At 42.8% G+C, this 26,459-nt stretch overlaps 1 protein-coding gene across 1 annotated transcript in view; it reads right to left on the bottom strand.

The window, feature by feature from the left end:
* Positions 1-409: 409 nt before the first annotated feature.
* Positions 410-26,459, bottom strand: part of LOC146799965 (uncharacterized) — a 37,119-nt gene continuing 11,069 nt past the window's right edge. Inside the window, exons 2-3 of the mRNA XM_085620892.1 lie at positions 22,562-22,641; positions 410-5,057 (exon numbers count right to left, since the gene is read on the bottom strand). Coding sequence (XP_085477018.1) covers positions 2,600-4,153 — 1,554 coding nt within the window. The 5' untranslated portion in view covers positions 4,154-5,057; positions 22,562-22,641 and the 3' untranslated portion in view covers positions 410-2,599. The remainder of the gene's footprint in view (positions 5,058-22,561; positions 22,642-26,459) is intronic.

Here is a 26,459-nt window from a genome sequence, read left to right as displayed (position 1 = left end):
TGTATAATGTTAAAATGGAAGTTAATGGTGTGAATGATGCATGCTTCCATAGTAGGTTAAGTGTTTTTCAAGAAAGTGGAGAATGCTTAGAAAGTGGCAGAAATTATCCACAGCTTTCCATAGCATGTTCTTTTCTAAAGATAAGTTTAATTTACTTATCCCATCCCACGTCAGTTGGATACAATCCAATCTGTTGAAGTTGGGAAGCTAACACTGCTTCTCCCGGAGTTTATCAGAAATAAAGGAAATGCATGTGTCTTGTGCCCAAGTATGCTCTACAGATAGAGTGCTATGAAAGTAAAGATTGCTGTCGAATAAGGGAAAAATGTAGTAACATAAAATCGTTTTAGCAAATTTGCCCAATAAAGCAAAGAGAAGACAGTATTTATGCTAAAGTGTAATCTGTGTGCAAAGTTCAGAAAAATGTTTTAATCTGGATTGGTATTTACAGATATGACAAGGTTACCAACAGTAAGTTAAATCAAACATTTTTAAAAAGTAAAAAAATGCATTCACAATTTTTTTCTATTAACTATAAATATTAGGACACCATGAGGATGGCAAGATGAATCAATGCCATGTGGATGCTGCATGACAGGTCTGGATTTCATTTACTATATTAGTGCATTGCAGGTATTGCAATCAAGGTTCTTATTCAATAGAAAACTAACAGACCTCATAAAAAAGATTCTTAAAAGAAAGTCTATGACTTCAAAAGTTCTTGCGAGATGGTGTCATCTGGTCACCCTACACATCAAAATTACTAAAAACAAGAAAAACCAATATACATAAAAAAGATTGATGCATCCTATCCACAACACATTGTACTGTTCTATTTACAAGCATACATAATTACCAGATCAGAGTGATGAAATTATATCATACTTTAATAGCAGAAAAAACACATAGCAGGTAATCTTGTAATATGCTCTTATGCTGACCTCATGGGGTTCTGGAGACATTTCATGGGTCTCTATGAAATATGGGTTTTATCTGCAAATGGCTAGCCTCAAACCAGTCTACAGACCTTTACTATTGTGTTTTGATGATTTAATATTTGAATCCTGACCATTCTTATTTTAATAAATAAATGTGAAAAACAGCATGAACAATCTCACCGTTATGCAGACTTCACTTACAATTGTAAGTAAACATTCCCATTTGAAAAACAATACATTTTTCAAAACAAATGCCACAAAATAATCATGTAATATAAAAAATACAAACAAGCTTATATTTATGACATGACCCTACATTCCCATCTAAAGCATCTGGTGATAATTAACAAACCACATGACCTTTGGCCTTGTGGTTTATGATCTCATCAGTACCCTGTGGTGGAAATATGCTGCCATAATACATGGCTACCTATTATTATCCTACAAAAAAAGAACAGATATACATTTAAAGATAACTGGACCTTAATACTTATATAAATCTTTAGGGCATCCATCAACTCCATGTGCATGAATGGAATAGACAAATGCGCCTCATGGTCAACAATGTCAAAGGTTACCAATATATTCCATAAATGGATCAAAAAGAAATCTCTCCATACAGCATACACAAGGCAACTTCCACAGTGGAAGGGTAGTTTCAACATATTATATTTTTTCCAAAGCTAGAAAGTGCAATTATTGACTGCTACCTGAAATGGACAGTTTCTTCATAAACGTTAAAACTTTATATGCTGAAAAGTAAATGAAACATTCCCACATTTACCACAGTCAAACATGTTTTGGGGATGTGTTGCTGAGTGATTTATAATTTCATGAGAGCCTGAAACACACCCTATTCAAAGCTTATGAAGGAGTTTTCCTATGTGTATATTTGCCGATGCACATGTAGTTGCAAAAAAGCATGGAAGCTCTTCTCGCATCCATTACAATAGAATGTTATTTTCGCTTTTGTATGTTCACTAACTGACCACTGGGAATGATAAATCACAAAAGCTGTTCTATTTACTATATTTGAGGATTTTCGGGTTTTGTTCAGTTTATGAATCACTGAAACATCCTACAGATTTTATGCTGTTTTTTCTGTGATTACTGGTGGCATTTTAGGTATGTTGTTATAGCAAAGCTCATTCCACCTTCACTGCATTTATATAGTTTTTCTTCTGTATGCCTTCATAGATGGATAGTTAGCACTGATGCTTGAATAAAGCTCTTTCCACATCCACTGCATGTGTTTTTTTATGTTTATGTGTTAGTTGCTGACTCTTTAGACACATGGAATTACTAAAGCTTTTTGAACATTCACAGCATTTTCGTGTATTTTCTTCTTTATGCCATTGGAGACGGATTGTTAGGCCTGATGCTTGAGTAAAGCTTTTTCCACATTCTCTGCATGTGTATGTTTATTCCTGTGTGTGTTAGATGGTGGGTCTTTAGGTATGTGGATTTACTAAAGCGCTTTCCACATTCCCTGCAAGTGTATGGCCTTTCTCCCACGTCTTTGCAGATGGATGGTTAGGATTGATGCTCCAGTGAAGACATTTCCAAATTCATTCCATGTGTATGATTTCTCGTGTATGCATGCGCTGATAGATCTTTACAGTTGATAAACGAGTAAAGCTCATTTCACATTCACTGCATATTTATGGTTTTTCCCCTGTGTGTGTTAGCTGGTGGCTCTTTAGATGTGTAGGTCTAGTAAAACTCTTTCCACATTCACTGCAAGTGTAGGGTTTTTCACCGGTGTGCATTCGCTGGTGGTTCTTTATAGTTGATGCGCTAGTAAAGCTCTTTCCACATTCACTGCAAGTGTAAGGTTTTTCCCCTGTGTGCATTCGCTGGTGGATTTTCAGAGCTGATGCTTCAGTAAAGCTCTTTCCACATTCACTGCATCTGTGAGGTTTTTCCCCGGTGTGCGTTAGATGGTGGCTTTTTAGATTTCTGGATGTACTAAAGCTCTTTCCACATTCAATGCAAGTGTACGGTTTTACTCCTGTATGACATCGCAGGTGGATGGTTAGGTATGATGCTTCAATAAAGCTCTTTCCACATTCACTGCATGTGTAAGGTTTTTCTCCTGTATGCCGTCGCAGATGGATTGCTAGGTGTGATGCTTCAGTAAACCTCTTACCACATTCACTGCATGTATATGGTTTTTCCCCCGTGTGTGTCAAATGGTGGATTCTTAGATGTGCGGGTTTACTAAACCTTTTTCCACATTCACTACAAGTGTATGGTTTTTCTCCTGTATGCCTTCGCAGATGGACGGTTAGGTGTGATGACTGAACAAAGCCCTTTCCACATTCACTGCATGTGTACGGTTTTTCCCCAGTGTGTGTTCGCTGATGGAGCTTTAGAAAAGTAGATCTACTAAAGCTCTTTCCACATTCACTGCAACTGAAAGGTTTTTCCCCTGTGTGCATACGTTGGTGGCTCTTTAGATTTGATGAACGAGTAAAGCTTTTTCCACATTCACTGCAAGAATATAGTTTTTCTCCTGTATGCCGCCGCAGATGGATGGTTAGGTATGAGGCATGAGTAAAGCTCTTTCCACATTCACTGCATACATAAGGTTTTTCCCCTGTGTGTGTTAGCTCGTGGCTCTTTAGATGCGTAGATCTACTAAAACTCTTTCCACATTCACTGCAAGTGTAAGGTTTTTCCCCTGTGTGCAATCGCTGGTGGAACTTTACAGCTGATGGACGAGAAAAACTTTTTCCACATTCATTGCATGTATAGGGTTTCTCCACTGTATGTGTCTGTTGGTGGCTCTTTAAATGCGAGGATTTACTAAAGCTCTTTCCACATTCTTGGCAAGTGTATGGTTTTTCTCCTGTATGCCATCGCAGATGGAGGGTTAATTCTGATGCTCGAGTGAAGCCCTTACTGCATTCACTGCATGTGTATGGTTTTCCCCTTGTGTGTGTTCGCTGATGGATCTTAAGTTTTGATAAATCAGTAAAGTGTTTGCTACATTCACTGCAAGGATATGTTTTTTCCCTTGTGTTTGTTCGCTGATGGCTCTTTAGTTTTTCTGAGAAAGTAAAGCGCTTGCCATTTTCACTGCAGGAGTATGATTTTCCTAGTGTGCAGGTTCGCTGACGGTTCTTAAGGTTTGCTATTTCCATTTTCTCTGTATGAGTCTGTGTTTTCTGCTGTATGTGTTTGATATTTGCCTCACAGAGCAGATGACTCATAAAAAATTCATCTTAAATCCATTACAGCTGAATAAGCTTTCTGTTGAGTTGTTACTGGTGGCAGTGTAGGGATGAGTTGTTAAAATCTTCTTGCAAAGAGCGCCTTTATATATATTTTTTTGTTTGTTAATTCATTCTTAGTTGTGATGGCTGATGAACACTATTGCCACATTAACTGTGTCCTCATGGGTTTTCACCTGTGCATGTCTAGTGATGCTACTTTAGTACTGAGGAGAAGCCAAAGCTTATCTTACGTTGTGAGTTTTTTTTTTCTTAGAGTCTGGTTGTCAGTTATATTTTGGCATAAATCATGTTAATGTGTTTGCTGACTAACAATTGTGGTTTCTAAACCACTAACTATACTATAATATTCACTACATATGTGTAGTATTTCCAGTGCATCTGTTGTTAATAATAATGTTGAATAGTTACTGGAACTCTTCCAAGACTGATAACATATGTAAGGTCTTGCTATCAGGGGCTGTGTCTTCAACCTACGTTAAGAACTTTCAAGTAGAAGCGCAAAGTCACCACATTTATATTATCATGTTGGAGAGGGGAGCATTGTTGTAACTACCTGATAATTATCTATGATAAAGGGTGGTATCCAACACGTTTTCATACTGGATGGGTTGTGCCAGTGTATTTTTTGTGATTTCGATTTATTTGGATGTTTTGGGTCCACAGCATGGATGGCCTCAGCCTCTTAAAGATGCCAGATTTCACTTTATTTTCTTGCAGGATATGTCTGTTCATGTACGAGAGTCTCAGTCTTTTATCGAGTTGTTGTATTTTAAATTACTGCTTGCCAGTATTTCTGGATCTTCTTGAGTATAATATAGCTTTCAAGTATTGTCATACTTTCTTCATTACTCTTCATCTTAGGTGTTCAGGAATCTCCTCTCTGTGGATATAAAAATACTTGTAATGTCAAAATCTATAAACAGTAAAGTGTACGCTATGTCTGTGATGAAATGTACAAAAATCAATACTTGAATGCATTTCAGCCACTGGTAATTATTCTAGGTAGCAATTCAGTACATGTTTTTATCTCACTGTGCCAGTATTGACAATGAATATTCTCATGGCACTCAGCATTGATTCTGCTCCAAAAAGAACAGCCCAGCATGCACCAGAGTCCTCGTTCATCGGAATAGTAACAACATATGATGGTGTTGACCTTGTTGGCTTTGTCAGTGGGCTATGGCTTTAAGTCCTATCACAGAGTAAGACAATTAATTAATACATCTCACTTCATCATGTGCATAGCTTAGGAAGGTGTTACAATTTCAGTGTGTTAATGTTACATGCTGGATGTATAGCGATTGGCCATGTGTTTACAGAGAGGGCAGTTGGTGTTTGCAACCTTACCCTAGACAACTAAGTTGGCATGTGCACATTTCTGTCAAAACAGTCCACAGTCTTGAACAAACTGCTGTCAACCATATAGGGGGCAATTAGATTTCGATGTTATACATACGATGCTGAGATCAGACAGACAGCAACCAGATCTGCTAACCAGATCCAATTAAGATGGTTAGGGCTAACTGAAGCTAACTTGCAGAGGGCTTATGCACAAGTTAACAGAAGTTCTAGAAGAGCCAGATTTTCAATGACTCACAGTATGCTTGACTCACAAATAACTGCATGAGATATGCCTGTGCCATGCGTGGAGCAGAGTGGCGTTGCGTGGAGCAGAGTGGCATTGCGTGGAGCAGAGTGGCGTTGCGTGGAGCAGAGTGGCGCTGTGTGGAGCAGCATGGCGTTGCGTGGAGCAGCGTGGTGTTGCGTGGAGCAGCGTGGCATTGCATGGAGCAGCATGGCGTTGCGTGTTGCAGCAAGGCATTGCATGGAGCAGCATTGCATAGATTGGCACAGAGTAGAGTGGTGGGGAGCGGTGTAGAGTAGAGTCGAGCAGCGTTGCAGAGTGGAATTGTGTGGAGTGGCGCTGTGTAAAGGGCAGTGGTGTTGTGTAGAGCGGATTGAAATTGTGTTGAGTGGAGTTGCAGTGTGGGGAGTGTGGCTGTGCAGAGTTGCATTGCGTTGCATGGAGTGCAGTTGTGCGGAGTAGTATTGAGTGGAGTGGCATTGACTGGAGCGGAGTGGTGTTGCATGGAGTGGTATTGCATGGAGTGGTATTGCATGGCATAGATTGGCGTTCAGTAGAGTGGAGTAGTGTGAAGTGCAGTTGCGTGGAGTGCAGTTGAATGGAGTGCATTGGTGTTGCGTGCAGTGGATTAACGTTGTGTAGAGTAGATTAGCGTTGTATAGAGTGGACTGGAGTTGTGTAGAAAAGATTGGCATTGTGTAGAGTGGAGTAGCGTTGCCTAGAGTGGGGTGCAGCTGCTTGAAGTGGACATGGAACCCTTCTAGGTCAGAGAACTGTTGGCAGAAGTGTGGGCGATCATGCAAACGTATGTATCCACCATGGCCTGGCTTGCTTCAATTGCCCGCCTATTTATTTATTGCACTTGTAAAGCACGCAGCTACCCAACAGGGTTTCCCGGCGCTGAGAGCATGTGGAGGCAGAAACCAAATTAAGCAACAGGCAAAACGGAGCATAGAGATCAAGCAGAGTCACTACACAGAAACGTATTTAAGCCTTTACAAAAAGATAACAGGGAATGACAGTTCCTAAGGGCAGAGAATTCCAAAGCTGGGGCCAAGACAGGCAAATGAAAGACCTCTCATACGGGCAAGTCGAAATCTTGGTACTGAAAACAGTGAGAGGCTGGAAGATCTCAACTGTCGACCCGGAACATAAGGTGTAACCAGAGAGAGCAAGGTCACATTTGGTACGAAACATTTAACATAGGGCCTTGAACTCAATACGCTTGTTAACACCAAGCCAGTGGAGCAGAGGAGACAGAGAAGCATATCTGTGTAGATGGAAAAGAAGATGAGCAGCAGCATTTTGAATGACCTGTAAGCGATGTATTGAGCCTTTGTCAGCGCCCAGGCACATCACATTGCCGTAGTCCAGTCTGGATATCACCAAAGCCTGCAGAACCGTTCTCTGAACTGGGGGTGGAATTAACCAGAGGATGTTTTGATCCACCTGAGTAGCAAAGCAAGATGCTGCTACAATGGAGACCTGAGGCTTAAGGGAGAGCCTTTTATCAATGATAAAACCCAGGTTTTCGACTTTAGGGACAGAGGCAGGTACCGGGCCCAGATTATCAGGCTAATTTTTAATTCCCCAAAGCTCTGGGTTATTACCCAGAATGAGCACCTCGGTTTTGGTGCTATTAAGCTTAAGTGCGTTACTAGACAGCCACGAAGAAACATTCCTCAAACCAAGCTGCAACAAAGAAGGATCTTGGTGCTGGCCAGCAGAAAGGGAGAAAACAATCTGGGTATCGTGGGCATAGGAAAATATAGTCAAACCCGACTGCTCAGCAATGTCGGCCAAAGGGTGGACATATGGATTGAAAAGTAACGGGCTCAAAATGGAGCCTTGAGGAACTCAGGGGGTTAAGGCTAGAGTGTTTGACCTAACTTTGTTCGAAAAGACCTGAAAGGTACGGTCCTTTCCAGAGTCTTTGAGAATGGAATGAGACACCGTATCGAAAGCTGCGCTCAAATCCAGCAGGATGAGGGCAGAGGTACCTCCAGAGTAAAGTTGTAGCCGGAGGTGTTCAGTAACCCCAAGAAGAGCAGATGCGGTAATATGGCCAGATCTAAAGCCAGACTGAGAAAAATGCAACAAATTGTGAGTAGTAACATAGGAAGAGAGTAGAGTATTAATACGTCAGTCCAAAATTTTAGAAAACACAGCTAAAAGAGAGATAGGACGAAAATTAGACCAACAGAGGGGGTCGAGACCTTCCTTTTTAGGTTGAGCCTATAGCAGTGTGCATGCGCTGCAATAGGGAAACGACCTCTTGAAGCTCATCGGCACTTTGTGCACGAGAGAGCAAGCTCATGCTCGAAGTCCTGACATTCCATTGGCCTTTGCGTGCGTCTTCCTTAAAAGACAGCACGCAAGTGGGTAAAGGCGGGCTCATGTCCCGCCTTTCCCAGCCAATGTAACCGCCCACGGTCTAAGGCTTGTGGTTACGCGCAAGGGCCACATCTGTTTTCAATCATTGTGCCCAGACGCGGGCGCGATCATTGAAAACAAAGGGACTGCGCGTGTGCACCATTCGCGGGCTTTCTTCCTCTGTTGCCGCCCTCGTTCAGACTTGATGTAACCACGTCCTCCAGAACAAAACACCAGTGTCCTTAAATAGCATGAAACAGAGATTAATGGCTTCTCGCCTACTCTTTTTGAAGGTTTTATCGTATATATACTAAAGCGATTCTTTGCTCCCACGAGTCGTGTTTGCCCCGGATGATCATATTTTGGCTCTTAAACGTCCGGTTAAATGTGTGCATTGTGATCAGGTAGTGCCCCGTTTCTCTGTGAATGCTGCACAATCTCTGGTGATCGCTGTGATTCAGCAGATGACATTGCAGGTGGCCGGGGTGCACAGATCCCTCGGATGCGTACTTTATATTGTCATACCCAGCTACCTTCTAGCCCTCCCTTATTCCAGGGCTGTCAGATTGCCCCACGTCTTGAGGGTGACTTTCGGCCACTCCTGCCTTTCAGCTAACAGTGAAGTTAGTAAGTAGCACGCTGGAACGTGTAGTTTTAATGTTCACTCTATTGGTATAAGCCTACTGTTCCCAGCATGCTTAGAGGTGGTGACATATAAACTAGAACCCGCTCAAAGACACCCTCGTGAAATGGGACCACTAAACACCGATGCATCCATCTTAAGGATACATTATATTTTTTATGTGCTTTTACTGGTTCAAATGAAATGTTTCATGACACCACTATCAACATTGTTACTTGGCACTGAAATTATGTTTTAATCTCCAGTGTTACGCTGACAGAGCTGCACAATGTTGCTGCTAGATGGGGGCTTTATCAAGACGGCCCATATGGCAGTGCCAGAGTGTCATCCAGGCCTGTGCAGCGCAGGTAATGCCTTGTGTGCTTGAGTTGTTTTAATAAAGACCATCACAGTCTAAACATGTAACATGCAAGGAAGCATCATGTACGCTGTTTGAAGGGTTTACAACTGCATTCATTCCATTATGTTTCTCAACGAAGATACCAAACTTCCGAGCGAACACATTACACAACACATTTCACACACCCTGCACAGCACAGATATGCTTGGTGGATGGCTTTAACGTCACACCCAGTGGTACTTCCGACGCAGACATACTAAATATAAACATACAGCCAGCTGAGCTCACATATGTTATGTTGGTGAAAGTCAATGGCGCCCAACAGCGAACCATTAAGACCTGTGCAGTGCTTAATTTGTAACACGAGTGTCGGTGCCCAAAAGCACTGCTGAGAAACCTGCGGCCAATGCTTTTAAATGTCAGCACGTCGAATACCCAGGCTGCGTGATTCCACCTCAGGCCTATTTAATCCACTGCCAGACGCTATTTGCCCTTTTATCCCAGTCTTACAGGTTCCTGCTTTCTCCCTTGGTGACAGGTTTTCCTTCTTCTCTTATTTTTCGTTTGTGTGTTTTCCCGGGGTCTCTTGCGGAATGCCTTATAAGAAAAATAACTGCCGGTCCCCCAAAAAGTGCCGGTGGCTCCCACCGGCTCAAATTAAGCACTGCCTGTTTTTTACGAAATTATCCAGCATACAATGAGACTGAGCAGCTTAAGTACTCCTTAACAGTTCTCATGTGCCCTCTAATTGACTGGTACAAAGGCAGCAGCTCAAGCACCGACTCTATGAGCACCAAAAGCCAGTCACTAAGGCATCTATTCCTCAGCTTTACAGCGCACATTCTGTCATTAGTTTGGTTTCAAAGCGCTTGCTGCAGCCTGCTGACTTTCCATAGAGTTCAGAGTTTGCCCCTCGCACGCACCTGCTTTACAAAAATATCGCAGGCCAGACTGAATATCTTGTGTTTATACAGCCTGTCCATGGCCTTGGAGGCTGTTGGGAGTGCTCACAGAGGAGCTTCTGTTGTGTGAAATGTATTGTTAGAGCGTGCAGACGCAAAGCTTCATGGCCCTAAAGTAACAGAATGTCCGGAGGAAAATAAAAGAAATGTTAAAAATATCAGCGGGCCGAGAACAAAGGCAGGACATACTCAACAAGAAGGACGATAGAAAGGTAGTGGAGGGTTGGAAAAAGGCTTGACCCGACAAAGAGAATAGATAGATGAGCAAGTAAAAAGCCAAGCCTTAAAAGCCTGGACACTTTTCAGCCCTCGGTTCCAGTGGGAGAGTATTGCAGACTGCAAGGGGGAGGGCAGCAGAGAAGGAGACGTGGTCTTCAAAAGTTGCAGTTCGGGGTACTATTTTCAGAGTGGGGGTGCTGCCATCAGGGTTGCCATCATCGTCCAAACGGGGAGTGATCCTGTTAAAGTGGAGAGGGCAGGATCAATAAGTAAGCAAACAAACCAGGAGGAACCCCTCACACCATATATACATTCATTATTATAAGTAGGTTGCGTAGTGTCTATGCACCAATCTCTTACAACTTCTGTTGGAGATGATCACTCTATTTGTTCTATAAAAATCCTCCAACTAGTATATCACACGTTCTTGCATTTAGATCACATAGAGACTGTACATTGAAGAAAGAAAGATATACACCTTTTTTGACACTCCGGACCGCATGAAGACTTTCTACTCTACTTTCCGTTCAGTCATCACGGATTATAATTATATAAACAAGCATTGCCATAGCCATTAGGTCTCGCCTTTGGAACCTTATAAGTGTTTAGACATGCAACATTTGATGTTGTTGCACCAAGGATATTGTACTGCATAACTAAATACTCATAAGGTTCCAAATGCAAGACCCATTGGCTATACCAATGCTTGTTTAAAAGAGGGAGAACAAGTGCATGTTTCCACTCCTGAGGAACCAAACCTGTGCTAAGAGAAGTATTGAGAAGGTTAAGAATCACAGAAAGAATCGAGTCGTGCAGGAGGATGAGTTTGGATGGGGGGAAGGGGATTAAGAGGTGAACCAGACTTGATAAAACTCAGTAACCGCTCCAAGGAAGGCAAATCCAAAGGAGGCCAAAAACTAGTTGGTGCAGAAGCCTGGGAGGAAAATTCAGGTGACCCTGTCAAGGGGCTAGTTGGAAACATTAGATTCCCTTGTTGGAGGGCATCCACAGCAAGTTGGTTATGAATAGACGTAACTTTATTGTAGAAGAAGGACGCCAGCTCATCGCATTGAAGTTGGGAGAGCGAGGGAGAAGCCAGGAATGTACTGGCGGCTGAGAGTTTAAAAATAACCTTAAACAAAGTTTTCTGACAGTGATGGGAGCTAGAAATCTTTTCAATGTAAAAAGTTGCACAAGCCGATCTGCAAAGAGCATGAGATCTCTTTAATGCTCCTAAGTACTCCAGCTCTTTAAAAAAATATATATATATTGGTATTTTCAAATAAATGCAATGTACATTTTAATGCAACAAACCAACATGCCAGGTATACATTGTTTAGTCATACAATATCTCAGTATACACACAATAATCGTTAATCGTCATGCGCCTTTGACATCAATGTGCTCCAATATCACCAGGACCATTAGTCACGAAAAATTAAACATTTAGAGGTAGTAGTTCAGAAATACAAAAGCAGATACCAGTCCCCATCCAACAGCATCTATCATAGAACCATGTCAAATAACCATATCGTATTCATGTCACATCGTCAGTTCTGGCAGCATCTAGCACAACATCCTCATCCCCACTTGTCTTCTCCCGAGCCCAGGCAACAAACGGCTACCATATTTCACGGAGACTAGCGGTAGGAGGCATCAATTCCCAGAAAGTAGTTAGCTGGGAATGACCATATTCAACTTCCCTAATTCATTCCATGGTCGTTGGCTTCCTCCTCCTCCCCCAGTGAACCGCAATTTGACGTTTGGCGAATAGCAGTAGTAGTGCATGTAGTTTACGCTTTTTAATATGGGTTTCCTTCACATATCCTAACAGTTCCAATACTGGGGATGGGAACAGGGACATTCCCAGGATTTGATTTATTTGTGTAAAGATCTGGGACCAGTACTCAGCTAGTGCAGAACACTCCCAAGCCATATGTATGAAAGAAGCGGGGGTTACCCCACAACCCCAGCAGCACTCATCATCCCTCAGCCCCATACGGTGTAAACTTATGGGCGTTCTGTAATACACATGTAAGAATTTGAAGTGAATCAACCGAAGTCTATAGTTAGGGGACAGCTCAGTGAGCTGATTGCAACAATACTGAAGTACTCCAGCTTAGCAGCAGGCAGATAGTGTTTCCCCCAGTGCCTTTCTAAGGCTTTACAACGTTTTTTTCTCTTGTTTAAGAGAATCAGTAAACCATGTACCAGGGAGACGGGTTCTACACTGTTGCTTTGTAGATAGAGGGTAAAATAGAATCAGTGGTCGCTGTGAGCCATTGGTGAATGATAGGCTGGGCTAGGTTAGGGGAGGAGTCAAGAGACGGAATACTGTCCCGAAGCGCTTTGTTGAGTGCCATTATATTAAGTTTGGGTCAGTTCCGAATTTTAGCTAGTGAGGTCGGCCAAGTAGAAAAAATAAAGGGAAACTTGATAAATAAAGGGACTGCAAAATGATCAGTCCAGCAAAGCTGGATAGGTGATGCAACAAATAAGGTAGCAAGATTAGAAAAAAATAGGGTCTAGTAAATGACCAGCAATGTGAGTAGGAAGTGAGTTTAACAATGGAAGATTAAGAATGTTCATGTCCTCTGTGAATGTGTATGCAGATTTGTCTTCGCAGATTCGTCTTCAGGGTTCTCCAGAAGGGGACTGAGATCTCCCAGCACAGAGAAAATAGCAGTTCGGAGGACATGGGGTGCCAGAAGATCACAAAATGCTGAACACCAATTATGAGAAGGCCCAGGAGGGCGATAGATAAGAGCGCCTGAGAAAGTAAACTTGTGATTAAAAGGGATAGATAAGGCAAGGGCTTTCCAGTTAGGAATCTGGAGGTCTACAATTTTTTACAGTTATACATTTTTTTTTTTAAATAATGTCGATACCACCCCCAACTTTGAGGGGCCTATTGATTCCCAGCAACGAAAGATTATTAGGAAGGGCCGAGATGACATCAGGAAGGGAGCCATCATGAAGCCAAGTCTCAGATAAAAAAGACTACATCAGGATCCTTATCTATGTGAAACTGATGTTTGGATAAGGAGCAGCAATTTAAGCTGTAACAGCGAAATTCGCTATACGGCAAAGAAGCAGTTAAAATATTAGGAAAAGAACAGGTTGCCCCATTCCAAGCCTGGGGGGTCATAAACAGCCGCCGGCTGAGTGTTAGGAGTGAGCTCAAAATGGCAGCATGAGCACCCAAGGAGGGAAAGGTCTGGAATGAGCACTTGACAGGACCAGTTCAAAGAAGGTCAAAGATTATGCAGCATCAAGGAAGAATAACATCTAGGAGCGGACTGAGAAGAGCCAGGATTTGTGGCCCCTGATCCCGGCCGGGCGCAGACTGGCTTGCCATAGGCTTGCTTTTGGCGCGCCAGCGGCGCGCCCGCTGACACATTGGGTTAAGTAGGGGGAAGAGCAGCAAAGCTAAACGACCCCCTTCGTCACCCGGAAGTGGAAAAATGGCCGGGAGTGGCCAAGAAAATTACTAGTACGCCCTCCACACAAACGGCACTCAGCCGCGGTAGAACAGGGCAGAAAACAGGTAAGAACAGCATAAGATTTAAATCAGAACAAAGTTAAAAACATGCACAAGTTAAAACTCGCACACACGCAGAATCGCCAATATTGTCATAAGTGGCAGCAGCCTCACCACAGTCCACATATATTCTTCTTGGCCTCCTTTAGGACAAACTTTGCCCTTAAAAGCCTATTGAGGAACGGCTGAACAAATCACCACAGCTTTGCGAGGTTCAGACCAGATCCCAGATGAAAAAACTATGGGATCTACTTGGAATAGAGACAATGTTAGCACCTGTGACTACAAGTGGATCAATTTGAAAGAATTTGGGGTCTTTTTATATCATTCCTGGTCAAAGATTTTAGGGAGCTTATGTGTTCGAGATAATTGAAAATTCTGCAGATAACCCAAGAGGAACACTCCGGGACCCTTATAACCACCGATTGACTCATCTCACTTCTAAGACTGTGGGAGTTTGTTTCACACAAAGGACTGGATTGGCCTGTGCAAAGCATAGGACTTGGACTGAGTTACCAAATCTAGCACAATTCAGAAAGGGAGCTGAGGGGGTCTTCTAGTTTACTATGTTGGGGTTTGGTTTACTTTTTCCCAGTTGTATTGCAGACCTTTAAGAGCTCTCCCCACCAGCTGCTGGGTGTAGGTCAGTGTGTGTAAGTGAATGTCACCCCAAAAAATTAATACTTAAATCATTAATCATAAAAAGTGTTAATTTAGAATCGCCTTCAGTGATGCCTTTGTAGAATGGATCGGGTGATAGCCATACTGAATCACAGCATCTAGGGTTTTAGCAAACGTGCCTGCCAGTCCAAATTCTAGTCGCATATAGGGACTGAGTGCCCCAAGAAACAAAACTTGTGCAATATTTACCCTTTTGCTTTGCGCTAAAAAAACACATACATACGATCCACACGGTATATGTTCTACTACATAGAGCAGTGTGACAAGAGTTTTTACCTTGAAGGTGTGAATTCAATGCTTCAAGTGCCTATCACTTGATTTATAAAAGGAACTTAAACCTTCCACTGCCGGATGGGGCAAAGCCTTATTAGCCTTCAGGTTAATGTGATGCATCGTTTTCAAGTCATAATAAAGCACTTTACATAAATAAGAGAACGTTCTTACACATTTCATTCTTTCACGACCAAACACCAATTTATGTACAATATACTACCTCCGTCCTCTGAAATCCACAATCCTGCTCATTAAAACCATTAAAATGTTTAGCCCCACAACAATACAATCATCCAAGCCACGCTGGAGACCTACTAGATTGGAACCACAGGGTATTACATTGTATACATAAATATAGTGTGTAGATGCGGCCCAAATAGTGGGGGAAACGAAGCAATATTATGGTATAAATCATGTAACTACAATGGATACTGTATAATCTGTAATCTCTATTCAATATCAATAGGCATACTTTCCTGTTAATTGTGCTTGCGCCATCATTCTGATCTGCAGACCAACCTGCAACAACTGAAGACTTTAGGGTGCCTTACCAGATGCAATTACCAAGACTATACTAACCTACCTCAATCTATACATCCTACAAGGACTGGAAACTTGACAAGAAGGATTTAAAAACTGAAGCTAGCTGTCCAAACCTTGACACCCTCAACCGCCAACAAATCGCATCTGGTTCACTCAGTTGGATGGTCATACACTGGATACCATTCTTCATCTCTGACCTTTTCGTTAACAAAATGATGCATTCTAAGAGTAGAAGTCTTGGTTCTTTTCAGCTGAACCAACATTGTGGAAAAAGAGATAAGTAAAAGGAAAGTCCAAGGCTGGATCATGGTGTGCTTGAAGACATGGAGTCATGTTGTAACGTAGGGGGAGAAGGGATATGGGGGCCTAGTGGGATGGGGGAAGAAGAGAAGCTCTTGAGGGGCTTAGAGGGCCGGGGTGTGCAAACAACGAAAAACACATTAGGGTTGTGAGGGGGGAAGCCGCAAACAAAGATGAGAATAGCCGGGTCCTAGTCCCAATAACGTACAGAGCATTTTCTCATCATACATACACAACTGGATCCTGACATGCCATGTAACTAATACATACATATCCACAAGAGGAGTCCCTCGTAACTGAAAGATGACCTGGATCACCTCTGGGGGAGGACGCCACTCATGTTCTGCCAGATGACGTTGACTGAGACGGTCTACTCCTACATTGAGAACTCCGGACAGGTGATTTGCTACTACACAAATCTGGTGATCTTGAGCCCAGGATAAAAGTCACAGAGCCTCCGCAGAGAAGAGATGACCCCACTCCCCCTGTTTGCTGGTTTACCACATTGCTGTTGTTTTGTGCATCAAGATATGGGGAAGGAAGGAAGGAAAGGAAGGAAAGGAAAGGAAGGAAAGGAAAGGAAGGAAAGGAAGGAAGGAAAGGAAGGACACCATTCAATCTTACGCATTCAGCATCTTGAGCAACTAGTTCAGGAGAGGCCTACAGTGCACGACTTACTTCAAGAGGGGGGGCGCGTTGTTAGATTATAAATCCAACACCTCCCCAACTGTTGAGTAGACTGGAATTGGAATACTAATATATAAAGTTCTAATGTCCAGCACCCCCCTATGGCAATTCGTTGTAATGTCCTGCATGGTAAAGGAACGTGTGGTAAAGTCACACTCAGGATAGTGACTGCGTTGTAAAGGCATGCGTGGTAAATGCATGCGGGGTTCCGTCATACAACCAGCCAAGCGGCACACCAGTGGGGATCATGTCTTTGATAAATACACTTAACATGGTGTTCAGAAACTTTGAAGGATCTATCCATGAATCCTCAAATTTAGGGTACTGGGTTCCTGACTGGGGCCTTGGAGACAGCACCACAGGTGAAAATGGATGCACAGTGGTCATTGGTTCCTTTTGTGCCACTGGCGCTGGGTCGAACGCAGTCAGCTCTGATGGGTCTTCATCTTCCGGAGGGTGGTCAACGTCAGACAATGGAGGAGGTGCAGGTGGCAGTTTCGGGGAAGGTGACCTGCTTTTGTTGATCTTAGTCTTGATCCATGCCTTCTCTTCTTTTTATGTTTTCTCTGGGATGATTTTGAGGATGGAGGAGATTTGATCTTGACCTGGGACACAACTTTCTACAACTTTTTCTCCTCAGCTCTGGCCATAAATATTTTGACTCTTCTTTCTTTCAGAGCCTTGGGATGCATCTTCTGAAAGGATTCACATCTATCGACAACATGGTCCAAAACCAGAGGCAGATTTTGTGAGGGTCATGAATTCCCATTTGCCCATAAAAGTCCCTGCATAGTTTGAATCCAGATCGCTTCATTTGGGATATTTAGACAACAATTGCACCTAAAAGAATAATCAGAATGAGAAATTGTTGATTGAAAGATTTCCTTTTACTCTGAGGAGAGCTATTCAGGGAAGTGACGTCAGCGTGCAGACAGGGGCACTTTATGGCTCCAGTGACGTCATGTGGTGCTGTGTGCAGAGGTGACTTGGAACTGCGTCCCCCTGGCAGTGTGGCAGAGCTATTGGAGAAAAGGTTACAGATCCAGTCTTGTGCCTGGGATATTGAAAAGGTGAGGAATTTTTTTATTTTTTATTTTGAAGGTTTTATATAGCGCGAACAAGACCCTTGCGAGTATCAGAGCGCTTTACAAGTCATATGTAGAAAACAAGATAAAGCACACAGAGATATAGGTGAAACAGCTATACATAGCTTATACACGTACACATAAGCTAGCGCAAAAAAGAGAAGGACAACTATGGAGCAGAAGAACAGAACTAGCAAAAATATACAGTAAGGACAGAGAGTTCACGAGAATTTAGCCATGAGAATCTACAGGTAAATGTATCCATCAGAAGTAGGTTTCTTCATCATTGCCCTCTCCAAACTAATAGACAGTTCCTCCCTATGTGCATATGTCCAGGCATTTATTAAAGAGATTTGGGTCACCCAATAGTATGTTTAATGTTAGGTAATGCAATCCCTCCATTGTATACTGACCAAGTCAATGTTTAAAATGTGATTTTGGAGTGCCCCACATCCCACACGTCCCAAATTAATCCTATATAATTCTTAACCGCTAATGGAATGGGTGTGTTCTGTGTGAAGCAAACACAAGGAGATGACGGACGGAGCGCTGAAACATTTCAGACACTCACTCCCACAAAGCTGTGTTGAATCCATCATCATTCATTTGCTCAATTCCCCAACTTATTTCAGATCCAGCCATATGCAAATCAGTCTTGACCCTGTTCCTCATGGAGAGCCCGGGACCCACGTCTGGGCATACATGTCCCACTCGGGGTGACAAATGCAAAAAGAACAATTGATGGACAGAATGCAGAACAATGTCATACATTTACCCCAGTACAGAGATATGGGACTACATCCATTGTTTTTTTGCTCGCCATTCCCGTTTGGACCCAGCCATATGCAAATCAGTCTTGACACTGCGCCCAATGGGAACAGTCCAGCCCCAACTGCCAAGCCAGGTCCTCCCTGGACTGGAAACAAGCATACTGGGACCGGTTTCTGGGTAAGACCCCTCATCAGCCCAGCAAGCTTGAATTCAGTGGCGATGATAGCAAGGGACCAACGTCTGGGCATACCCTGCCAACTTAGGGCGAACAAAGCAAACACAAGGAGTGAGTGTCCATCACAAACCTTCTACTGGCTTTCAGATTACAGGGCCCTAGAGGGTCTCTACTTTTCAATTGTTTCCTGGATGTAAACCGGGCCCATCCGATGGACCACCTTATATGTGATCGTAAAAGTTTTAAACTTTATTCTTTGCTTAATTGGTAGCCAGTGTAATAGTTTCAGACCATGCTGAATCGATTTTTGTATTAGACAGGATAAAGCATTCTAAACCAGTTGCAGCCTAATAATCAGCTACCACAAGATGATGGACGGTGTGCTGAAACTTTTCAATGACTCACCCCCAGTCAAGAGATCTGGGTTTAATCCATTGTTCTTTTACTCACTATGCCACCCCAGTTTAGACCCAGCCACATGCAAATCAGTCTTGACCCTGCTCCTCATGGGAACAGTCCAGCCCGAACTGCCAGGCCAGGTCCTCCCTGGACCGGAATAAAGCATCCTGGGACTGGTTTCAGGGTAACACCCCATATCAGCCAGGCTAGCTTGAATCTAGTGGCACAGCGAGCAAGGGACCCACATCTGGGCATATCCTTGGCCACTTACGCCAAACTCAGCAAACACAAGATGATGGACTGAGTGATGAAACCTTTCAACCACTAACCCTCAGTCAAGAGATCTGAGGTTTAGTCCATCATTCTTTTGCTCAGTCTAGACACAGCCATATGCAAATCACTCTTGACCCTGCTCCTTATGGGAACAGTCCAGCCCGAACTGCAAGGCCAGGTCCTCCCTGGACCGGAAAAGTGCATCCTGGGACCAGTTTTGTGGTATCACTCCTCATCAGCATATGGCTGGGTTTAAACTGGAATGGCATGGGGAGCAAAATAACGATGGGCTTGGGTCCAGATCTCTGTACTGGGGTGAATGTTTGACATTGTTTAACATTCGGTCTATTAATTGATCTTTTTGTAATAATCAGCTCCAACGGTGCCTCAAGGAAAATGACATTGGAATAGTCGCATCTTGATGTAATCAATGCATGGACAATGTATTTTCTTTTCTTATCTTTTCAATGTTCTTTTATGGGCTCATTTGCAGCAGATGCTCTGACTGAGTGAACATCAAATACTGCTACACCTAAGTACAAAATAAGAGAAATTGGTACGGATTAGCAATATTTCTAGCGAAAAGGACTCCATTTCTTTTTACTCCAGACCAGATACACTGCAGGCTTTCAGGAAGAGCCTCAAGACCTGGATCTTCATATGAGACGTAGCTGCTTGTCCCCCCACCCAGTGCCTTGAGACCCTCGCAGGTGAGTAGTGAGCTTCACAAATCCTGCATGAAAAAGTGGTGAATATCCCATCCGCCAAGCTCTAAAAAAAAGTGCTACAGATTTTAATGTGCTTATACTGTTTATGTTATTTGCACTATAGCTGCAGAGGGATAGACTTCGAAAGCATTTTAAATATGTATTCAATAATAATCCATGCATTGTGTGATACAAAAGCAGCATAAATTGAAAAAGGGTAAATTATAACAGATGATTGCAAAACTGTACACAATTTAATCACAACATGTGTTAAGCTTATCTATGACATCTAGCACAGCAAAGTCTATTTTATGTGTGTTTGGTGGTACAAATGTTATTTTATGAATGCCTCTTGTAAGAAGGTAATCTAATGCATGTGCTAAACAAAAGTAGCTTGAATCAAAAACTCTATTTATAGGGTTAGATTAAAAGGCATTTTGTCTGTTAACATGTTGATAGAAATGCAATTTTACATTGTTTATGTGTTGTTAATAAAGTTGAAAAAAACATGATTTTAAGTGGTGGACCGTTTTTTAGGTCAAGCACAGAAGAACTATTGCGGCCTTTGCCAGAAGAACTATTGTGGGCTTACCAAGAAGTTACCTGGGCTTATATCCCACTCGCTGTTTACCAAAGGGTGGCTTAATTGTTACTCAATTGTTAGCTTCATTTTGCTAACTTTCCTTGTTCCAGCTTGTCCATCTTGAGTTTGTCCCTCCCCTGGGGCATAGTCTTTTCTCCATATCTATGATTGGGTGGCTTCTATCCTTCCACTGCTCACTTTTAGGGAACTACTTTTTATTTTATTTACTTAAGCACTTCATGAGAATGCATGTGTCTTTCAGCATTCTCTATCGTATGCCCCCCCACGTTGTGCTGTTGTGTTTCTCCTCCCAACCAAACTACCCTAAACTCTATGCTCCTTGTTGCTTTATGAAGTTTGTACTTCTCCCCACCTATGTTGCTTTCCCTCATTCTCTGCTTTTCCTCTCCCCATTCACTCTCTGTTGCTTCCTTCTCACATGCTCCTTGGTTGCAATCCTGAAAAAAATGTTTTTTGTTTGGCTAGAACTGGGCAGCGAACTGCTGCTGAAGCCCTTGCCTAGTAAAATCATTTTTGTGCTATTCCTTTTAATTATTTCCATTTCTTGAGGCATCTAGGATAGGTAAAAAAAAACATTCCCGGTATCACTTAGGAGGCATGTAACGACGAGCAAGCAAGCAATGACACTTTCATGTGCACTTGGCATCGCGCATGTGTGCGCCTAAAAAATAACTTTTGTTTTGGCCATGCTGCACAACAACTGCTGTACAGCATCACCAAAAGGCACTTTTAAAAGCTTCTTTTCTCTAGCAAATAGTCTGATGCAATACTGCCTCACAGCCTGCATGAACAGATGCTTTCAGGTCCAAAATCCCATAAAAGGCCTGATTATTGGGGTACACATACTTTGGACACTGGCACTCCTCACTGGATGCTTTTGTGAAGATTGTAGTGGGTTGGGGAGTGTATGAGATGCCTCTGATAGCAACTAGTTCAAAGTAAGATTCTGAATTTTTGGGGAAACTAATTTGGCTTCCAGACAGAATCAGACTGATGGAACAGTCTGAGCACAGCATCCACATAAAGACAAAAGACCCCCAGCTGACAGTTCACTGCCTAAGAAGCATCTGCCCTGATTCCTTGTAGACCTGGCACTGTCAGAGTTAAAGCGAAGCCCGGCACCAAACATTCTGCGGCCTGGCTGATGGAGTGAACGTGTTGTTTAAGAGACCAGAACTGGCGGTAAGACAGGACTGTCGCTTATAAAAGATGTATAAGTGCACCTCAGGTTTTGCTTTGTACATTAAGCCTCTTGTTGATTTAAAGTGTGGTTTCAATATGAATTTTGGGTTTTATTATGTCTTGCTAGTAGTGTGGATAGTGAAGTACAGTGTTGTATTTTTGGTTACAGAGAGTTAACAATTTATGATTTAGCAGCTTTGGCCTAAGGAGGAGGAATCCCAATGATGTCCTCAGCATACAGAGCGTGGACAAGCACCTGCAGAAGAAGAACAGAGGAAAACGTAGAAAGAGAAGAAAGACTGGAAACAAATTAAGAAAGAGCGATAGAGAGGAAAGACTTGGAGAGGGAGAACTAACAAAGGAGTATAAAAGCTTCTCACATGCTGACAATCTTTGACTCTAAGACCTGGGAAGTGGAGGACCACCAACAAGGAGTCGACTCACGGAAGAGGATACCCTGCTGCACAGGGATGAGGAGCTACAGCACGGATGACAACCAGGAGGAATTAAAACCTAGGAGCTGCTGTTTGAGGGAGGAGGACCATTGAGCCAAGGGTCAGACCTAGAAATACAAATGAAATGCTGTGGCCCCACCATGGATCATGGGAGGACCGTGGCTGACCAGGTGCTTGATGGGGTAGTCCGGGAAGGAACATGTCAGGGAGAGTAAAGGCTTAGAGGCTGGCACAGAGCCCTTGAAGGACAACTGAGGGCGAAACCAGGACAACTGTGCATAGAATCCTGCTTACAGATTGAGTCCTAAAATCACCTGGGTTTCTATTCTTTTAGCAAGTCTTGATGGCCTAACTAAGGGCCTTATTCTTGTGAGGAGGGGTGGGGGGGGGATGAGGAGAAGACTTAAGGAATAAGAAACAAAGCAGAAGGATAAACAGACAGGAGAAAGAAAGTGTTCATGGAAAGTATTACATAGCTGAACAATTATAGCTGGGAAGAACAACCCTAAATGAGAAGTTGAGAGGAGTTGTCCCTCCAATAATTGAGAATTTTAAAAAACTTAATCTGGGTTAAAAGGACACTTACCTTTTACTTTAATCTGAGGACACTGGAAGTGGAACTCCAGACGGTCTCTGAAGCTAGGAAGGAGTCTGCAGGGCCTATGCCTATTGAAAATACAAGAAACGATTCTGTGAGATCCCTACAGACCTTATAGAGAACTTGAGCCCATATGATAAATGGAGAACAATAAAAAATTTAAAAATTCAGAGAGTCTTGTAGTTAGCCTTTGTTACTGAACTAAGACAAAACCACATTCCACACCCTCTTCTGCCCAAAGATCCACTGTTCCACGTACAGTCTGTGTGTTTCTAAAGTGTGTCTGCGAGTGTGTTAAAGAGTGTCTGCGAGTTTGTTAAAGAGTGTCTGCGAGTGTGTTAAAGAAAGTCTGCGAGTGTGTTAAAGAAAGTCTGCGAGTGTGTTAAAGAAAGTCTGCAGTGTGTTAAAGAAAGTCTGCGAGTGTGTTAAACATAGTCTGCGAGTGTGTTAAACATAGTCTGCGAGTGTGTTAAACATAGTCTGCGAGTGTGTTAAACATAGTCTGCGAGTGTGTTAAACATAGTCTGCGAGTGTGTTAAACAGTGTCTGCGAGTGTGTTAAACAGTGTCTGCGAGTGTGTTTAACAGTGTCTGCGAGTGTGTTTAACAGTGTCTGCGAGTGTGTTTAACAGTGTCTGCGAGTGTGTTTAACAGTGTCTGCGAGTGTGTTTAACAGTGTCTGCGAGTGTGTTTAACAGTGTCTGCGAGTGTGTTTAACAGTGTCTGCGAGTGTGTTTAACAGTGTCTGCGAGTGTGTTTAACAGTGTCTGCGAGTGTGTTTAACAGTGTCTGCGAGTGTGTTTAACAGTATCTGCAAGTGTGTTTAACAGTGTCTGCAAGTGTGTTTAACAGTGTCTATGTGTCTGTGTCTTTGCACCTGTCCTAGTTCGTCTGTCTCTGTAATTATCTCAGACCTCTGGGGCTGTTAAGACAAGAGCAGTCTAGGCTTTGGTCTGGAGGCAAGTATTGTTTTTTGATTTTTTTGATGAAGGGGTGTTTGTGGCCTACATCTATCCATGAACATCCCCCTCATGTTCACCCTGCTCCCCTATGTAATTTTTTGCGTTTCACTCCAAATTGGCTTGAAAGATTTTCTGTTTGTCCCTTTCCATGATTCTCATTGTCAGTGCCTGCTGGTTTCACTTTCTTCCTCGTCTGTTTGTCCCTTCGATGGAGCAAGTATGAAGCACTTTTTTTTTTTAAATGGCTTTTAGTGATTCTCATAGACGTTGTACAGTGTTAGTAGCAGGGATAATCATGGGCATAATGACATTTCGCAGCGAGGCACATGTAGGATATCAGCTCTACATGCCATTACATCCAACAACATAGGCCTGTGTTTTGAAGCAACATGATAAACACATTTACAATTAAACAGTTATTCAAATATTAATACAATTGTGGAGTCTACTATACAGGCCTCGAAAAATCTAAAAATATTATTAGACCTGCAGGTCTTGTGACTTAAATAACCTACTCAACCTATTTGTAACGCTCTTGGCCCATAAACTGGTTTCAAATTATGTGATTGTGCGCAAATATTTTAATTCATTAAGCTGCCAATTTCTTAATTATTACATTTAAGAGCACCTTCAAATGTGCAAGTTCAGCATGTCTGCTGTACAAAAAACTCTTGTGTGATTTAATAGACAAAACTTTATTCCCACATCTAATACAAATCTAGCCACATATAGGATAAATGCAAAAAGAACAATTGATGGACAGAATGCAGAACAATGTCAAACATTAACCCCAGTACAGAGATCAAATCTCTTGACTGGGGGTGAATGTTTTGATTTGTTCTGCATTCCGTCCAATTGTGTGTCTTTTGATACACACGACCCCTGACTTGCCTCTTAGTTCATTATCAGTATTGTCATCAGGGCGAGGTCAGGAATGTTTCTCAAATCATGTTTAAAAACTATCATTTTTAACAAATAAATAACTAAAGCATGAAGTGGTAGCACACTATCACGTTTAATCAGCAGATTTTACATTGAAATGGCCACAAACTTTCCATCAGACATGCAGCTTTACAGATAAAACAATATAGTGTACAAGCAATAATGTTTGCAAATAGAGTTTCTGCAAATATGTGTCATTTGCACATCATCAAGTAAAGTGTTCTGGGTTGTTTTGCTCCCATTTAACACTTTGTTTGAATCACACTTCTTGTTTACAAAACAATGTGATTTGTAATTCCTGATATATTTCGAAACGTTAGTAATATTAATTAGCGGGCTATTTATTTAAATGTTAGGTGTTAGAGAAAAATAACTGACATCTTCAGACAGCTGACTAGACAAAAACCTCTAACTCTAATAAGAGAGAGAAAAATAAACTCCATTTTCCAAGCACTGACATTTGATCTCTTTCCTTGAACAGACAGCAAATGTGTGAAGATAAAAAACAAGATTTCATGGCATCTTTATTGCTCATTCACTTTCTGAATGAACAGAACACCTGCTTCTTTCCAGCCTAAGTTCACTCACCAGACGGGACTTGTAGGTGCTAAAAATAGCTCATCCTGATTAAAATGGACTCGAAATTGCAAAAAGATTTTTCGAGGCCACACTTTAGAGTGAGAGTGTGACGGTGTGTGTTGCATGATCATGGTGTAGAGGGTTGAATTCCTGAGTGGGTCGCCTGCCAAAGGGAAGCACATGGGCGGGGGCGTTAGTAAGCAGCACCAAAAAGGGGGCAGGGGTTGCAGCCAGGTTTCGTCTTCTTTGTGCGCTTGGGGGAGCAGGGCTCGAGTCCAAAGGGAGCCTTGTAGTAATGGTCATGTTGGCTGACGAGTCATGTGCCGGGAGGGTGATGCAACTGCGTTGCTCATGGTGGGAAGTCTGTCCGTGGTCGTGCAGGTGTGGGGTAAAGCGTGTGATAGAGTGGAATGGTTTACTTGCACGTATGGTTTTGGACATCAACCTGAAGTAAGAAGATGTCCCAGTATTCACCGTGGTCCCTCCCACGAACGGAGAAGCAGCAGAGTGGTGGCCTCTGCCTGCGTCCATGTTAGTAGTGCAGGCAGCCACTGCTGGAGATCAGAGGTAATGGGCGACTTCCATGCCATGGTTATCAGTCTTTTGATTAGCACAAAAGTGAGGTCTATGAACTAGTGGAGGTGTCTTCACCTTTCGCTTGGATGCATAATCCCAATAGGCAGGATTCAGGTGAGGACTCAAGAGCGTGTTCAGACAGTGCAGCCACCATGGCAGTGATTTTCTACCATACAGAATGTAGCATTGAGCAATCCCAAACCATGTGGTAGAGTCAGGCGTCCAACTGTTTGCAGCGGGGGCATTCAGGGGAAGAGGGACAGATACATACGCTTGATGGGCTGGGAGGAGAGGTAGGCTTGGTCTACATAGCCGAATTGTGTGAAGCGAAATGTAGGATTGCAGGATACCTCCATCACCATTTTTAGCGTGCGGGACCAGGATTTGTTCATTAGGAGTTGCAGTAGTACAGTGCTCCATCTGGTGTGTGCGCCCGCAGAGTAGTCTGGCGGGGTGAGAGAGATGTAGGGGGTGACGACCGTGTGGCACGATTTATCTGCAGTCAAGATTAAGTGTAGCCTGACAGACAAAGGAGGTTCCATAGTGCCACCACCCCAGGCAGTACGTGGTGCATTTTGTATCGTGTGGAAGGTTAAGAACTGGCCAGCTTCTATGCCGTAGGTGTCTATAACGACCTAAAAGGACATAATGGAGTCCTGAGCTGAGAATTCCCCCACCTGTTCGACTTCCGCTTCACTCCAGTGGGAAAACATTGATTTGATGCGCCGCTTTGTGAAGCTGGGGGAGGTCCCAAAGCACAAAGGACCGCAAGTATGGGATGTGGGCTCCCTCAGTGTGCACAAATTCACACAAGCAGGAGTGGGCCAC

This window comes from Triturus cristatus, chromosome 8 (genome assembly GCF_964204655.1).
Source record: "Triturus cristatus chromosome 8, aTriCri1.1, whole genome shotgun sequence".
In the NCBI taxonomy this organism is placed as follows: domain Eukaryota; kingdom Metazoa; phylum Chordata; class Amphibia; order Caudata; family Salamandridae; genus Triturus; species Triturus cristatus.
Note: the sequence above shows the minus strand (reverse complement) of the source record. Positions and strands in the feature narration are given on the sequence as shown.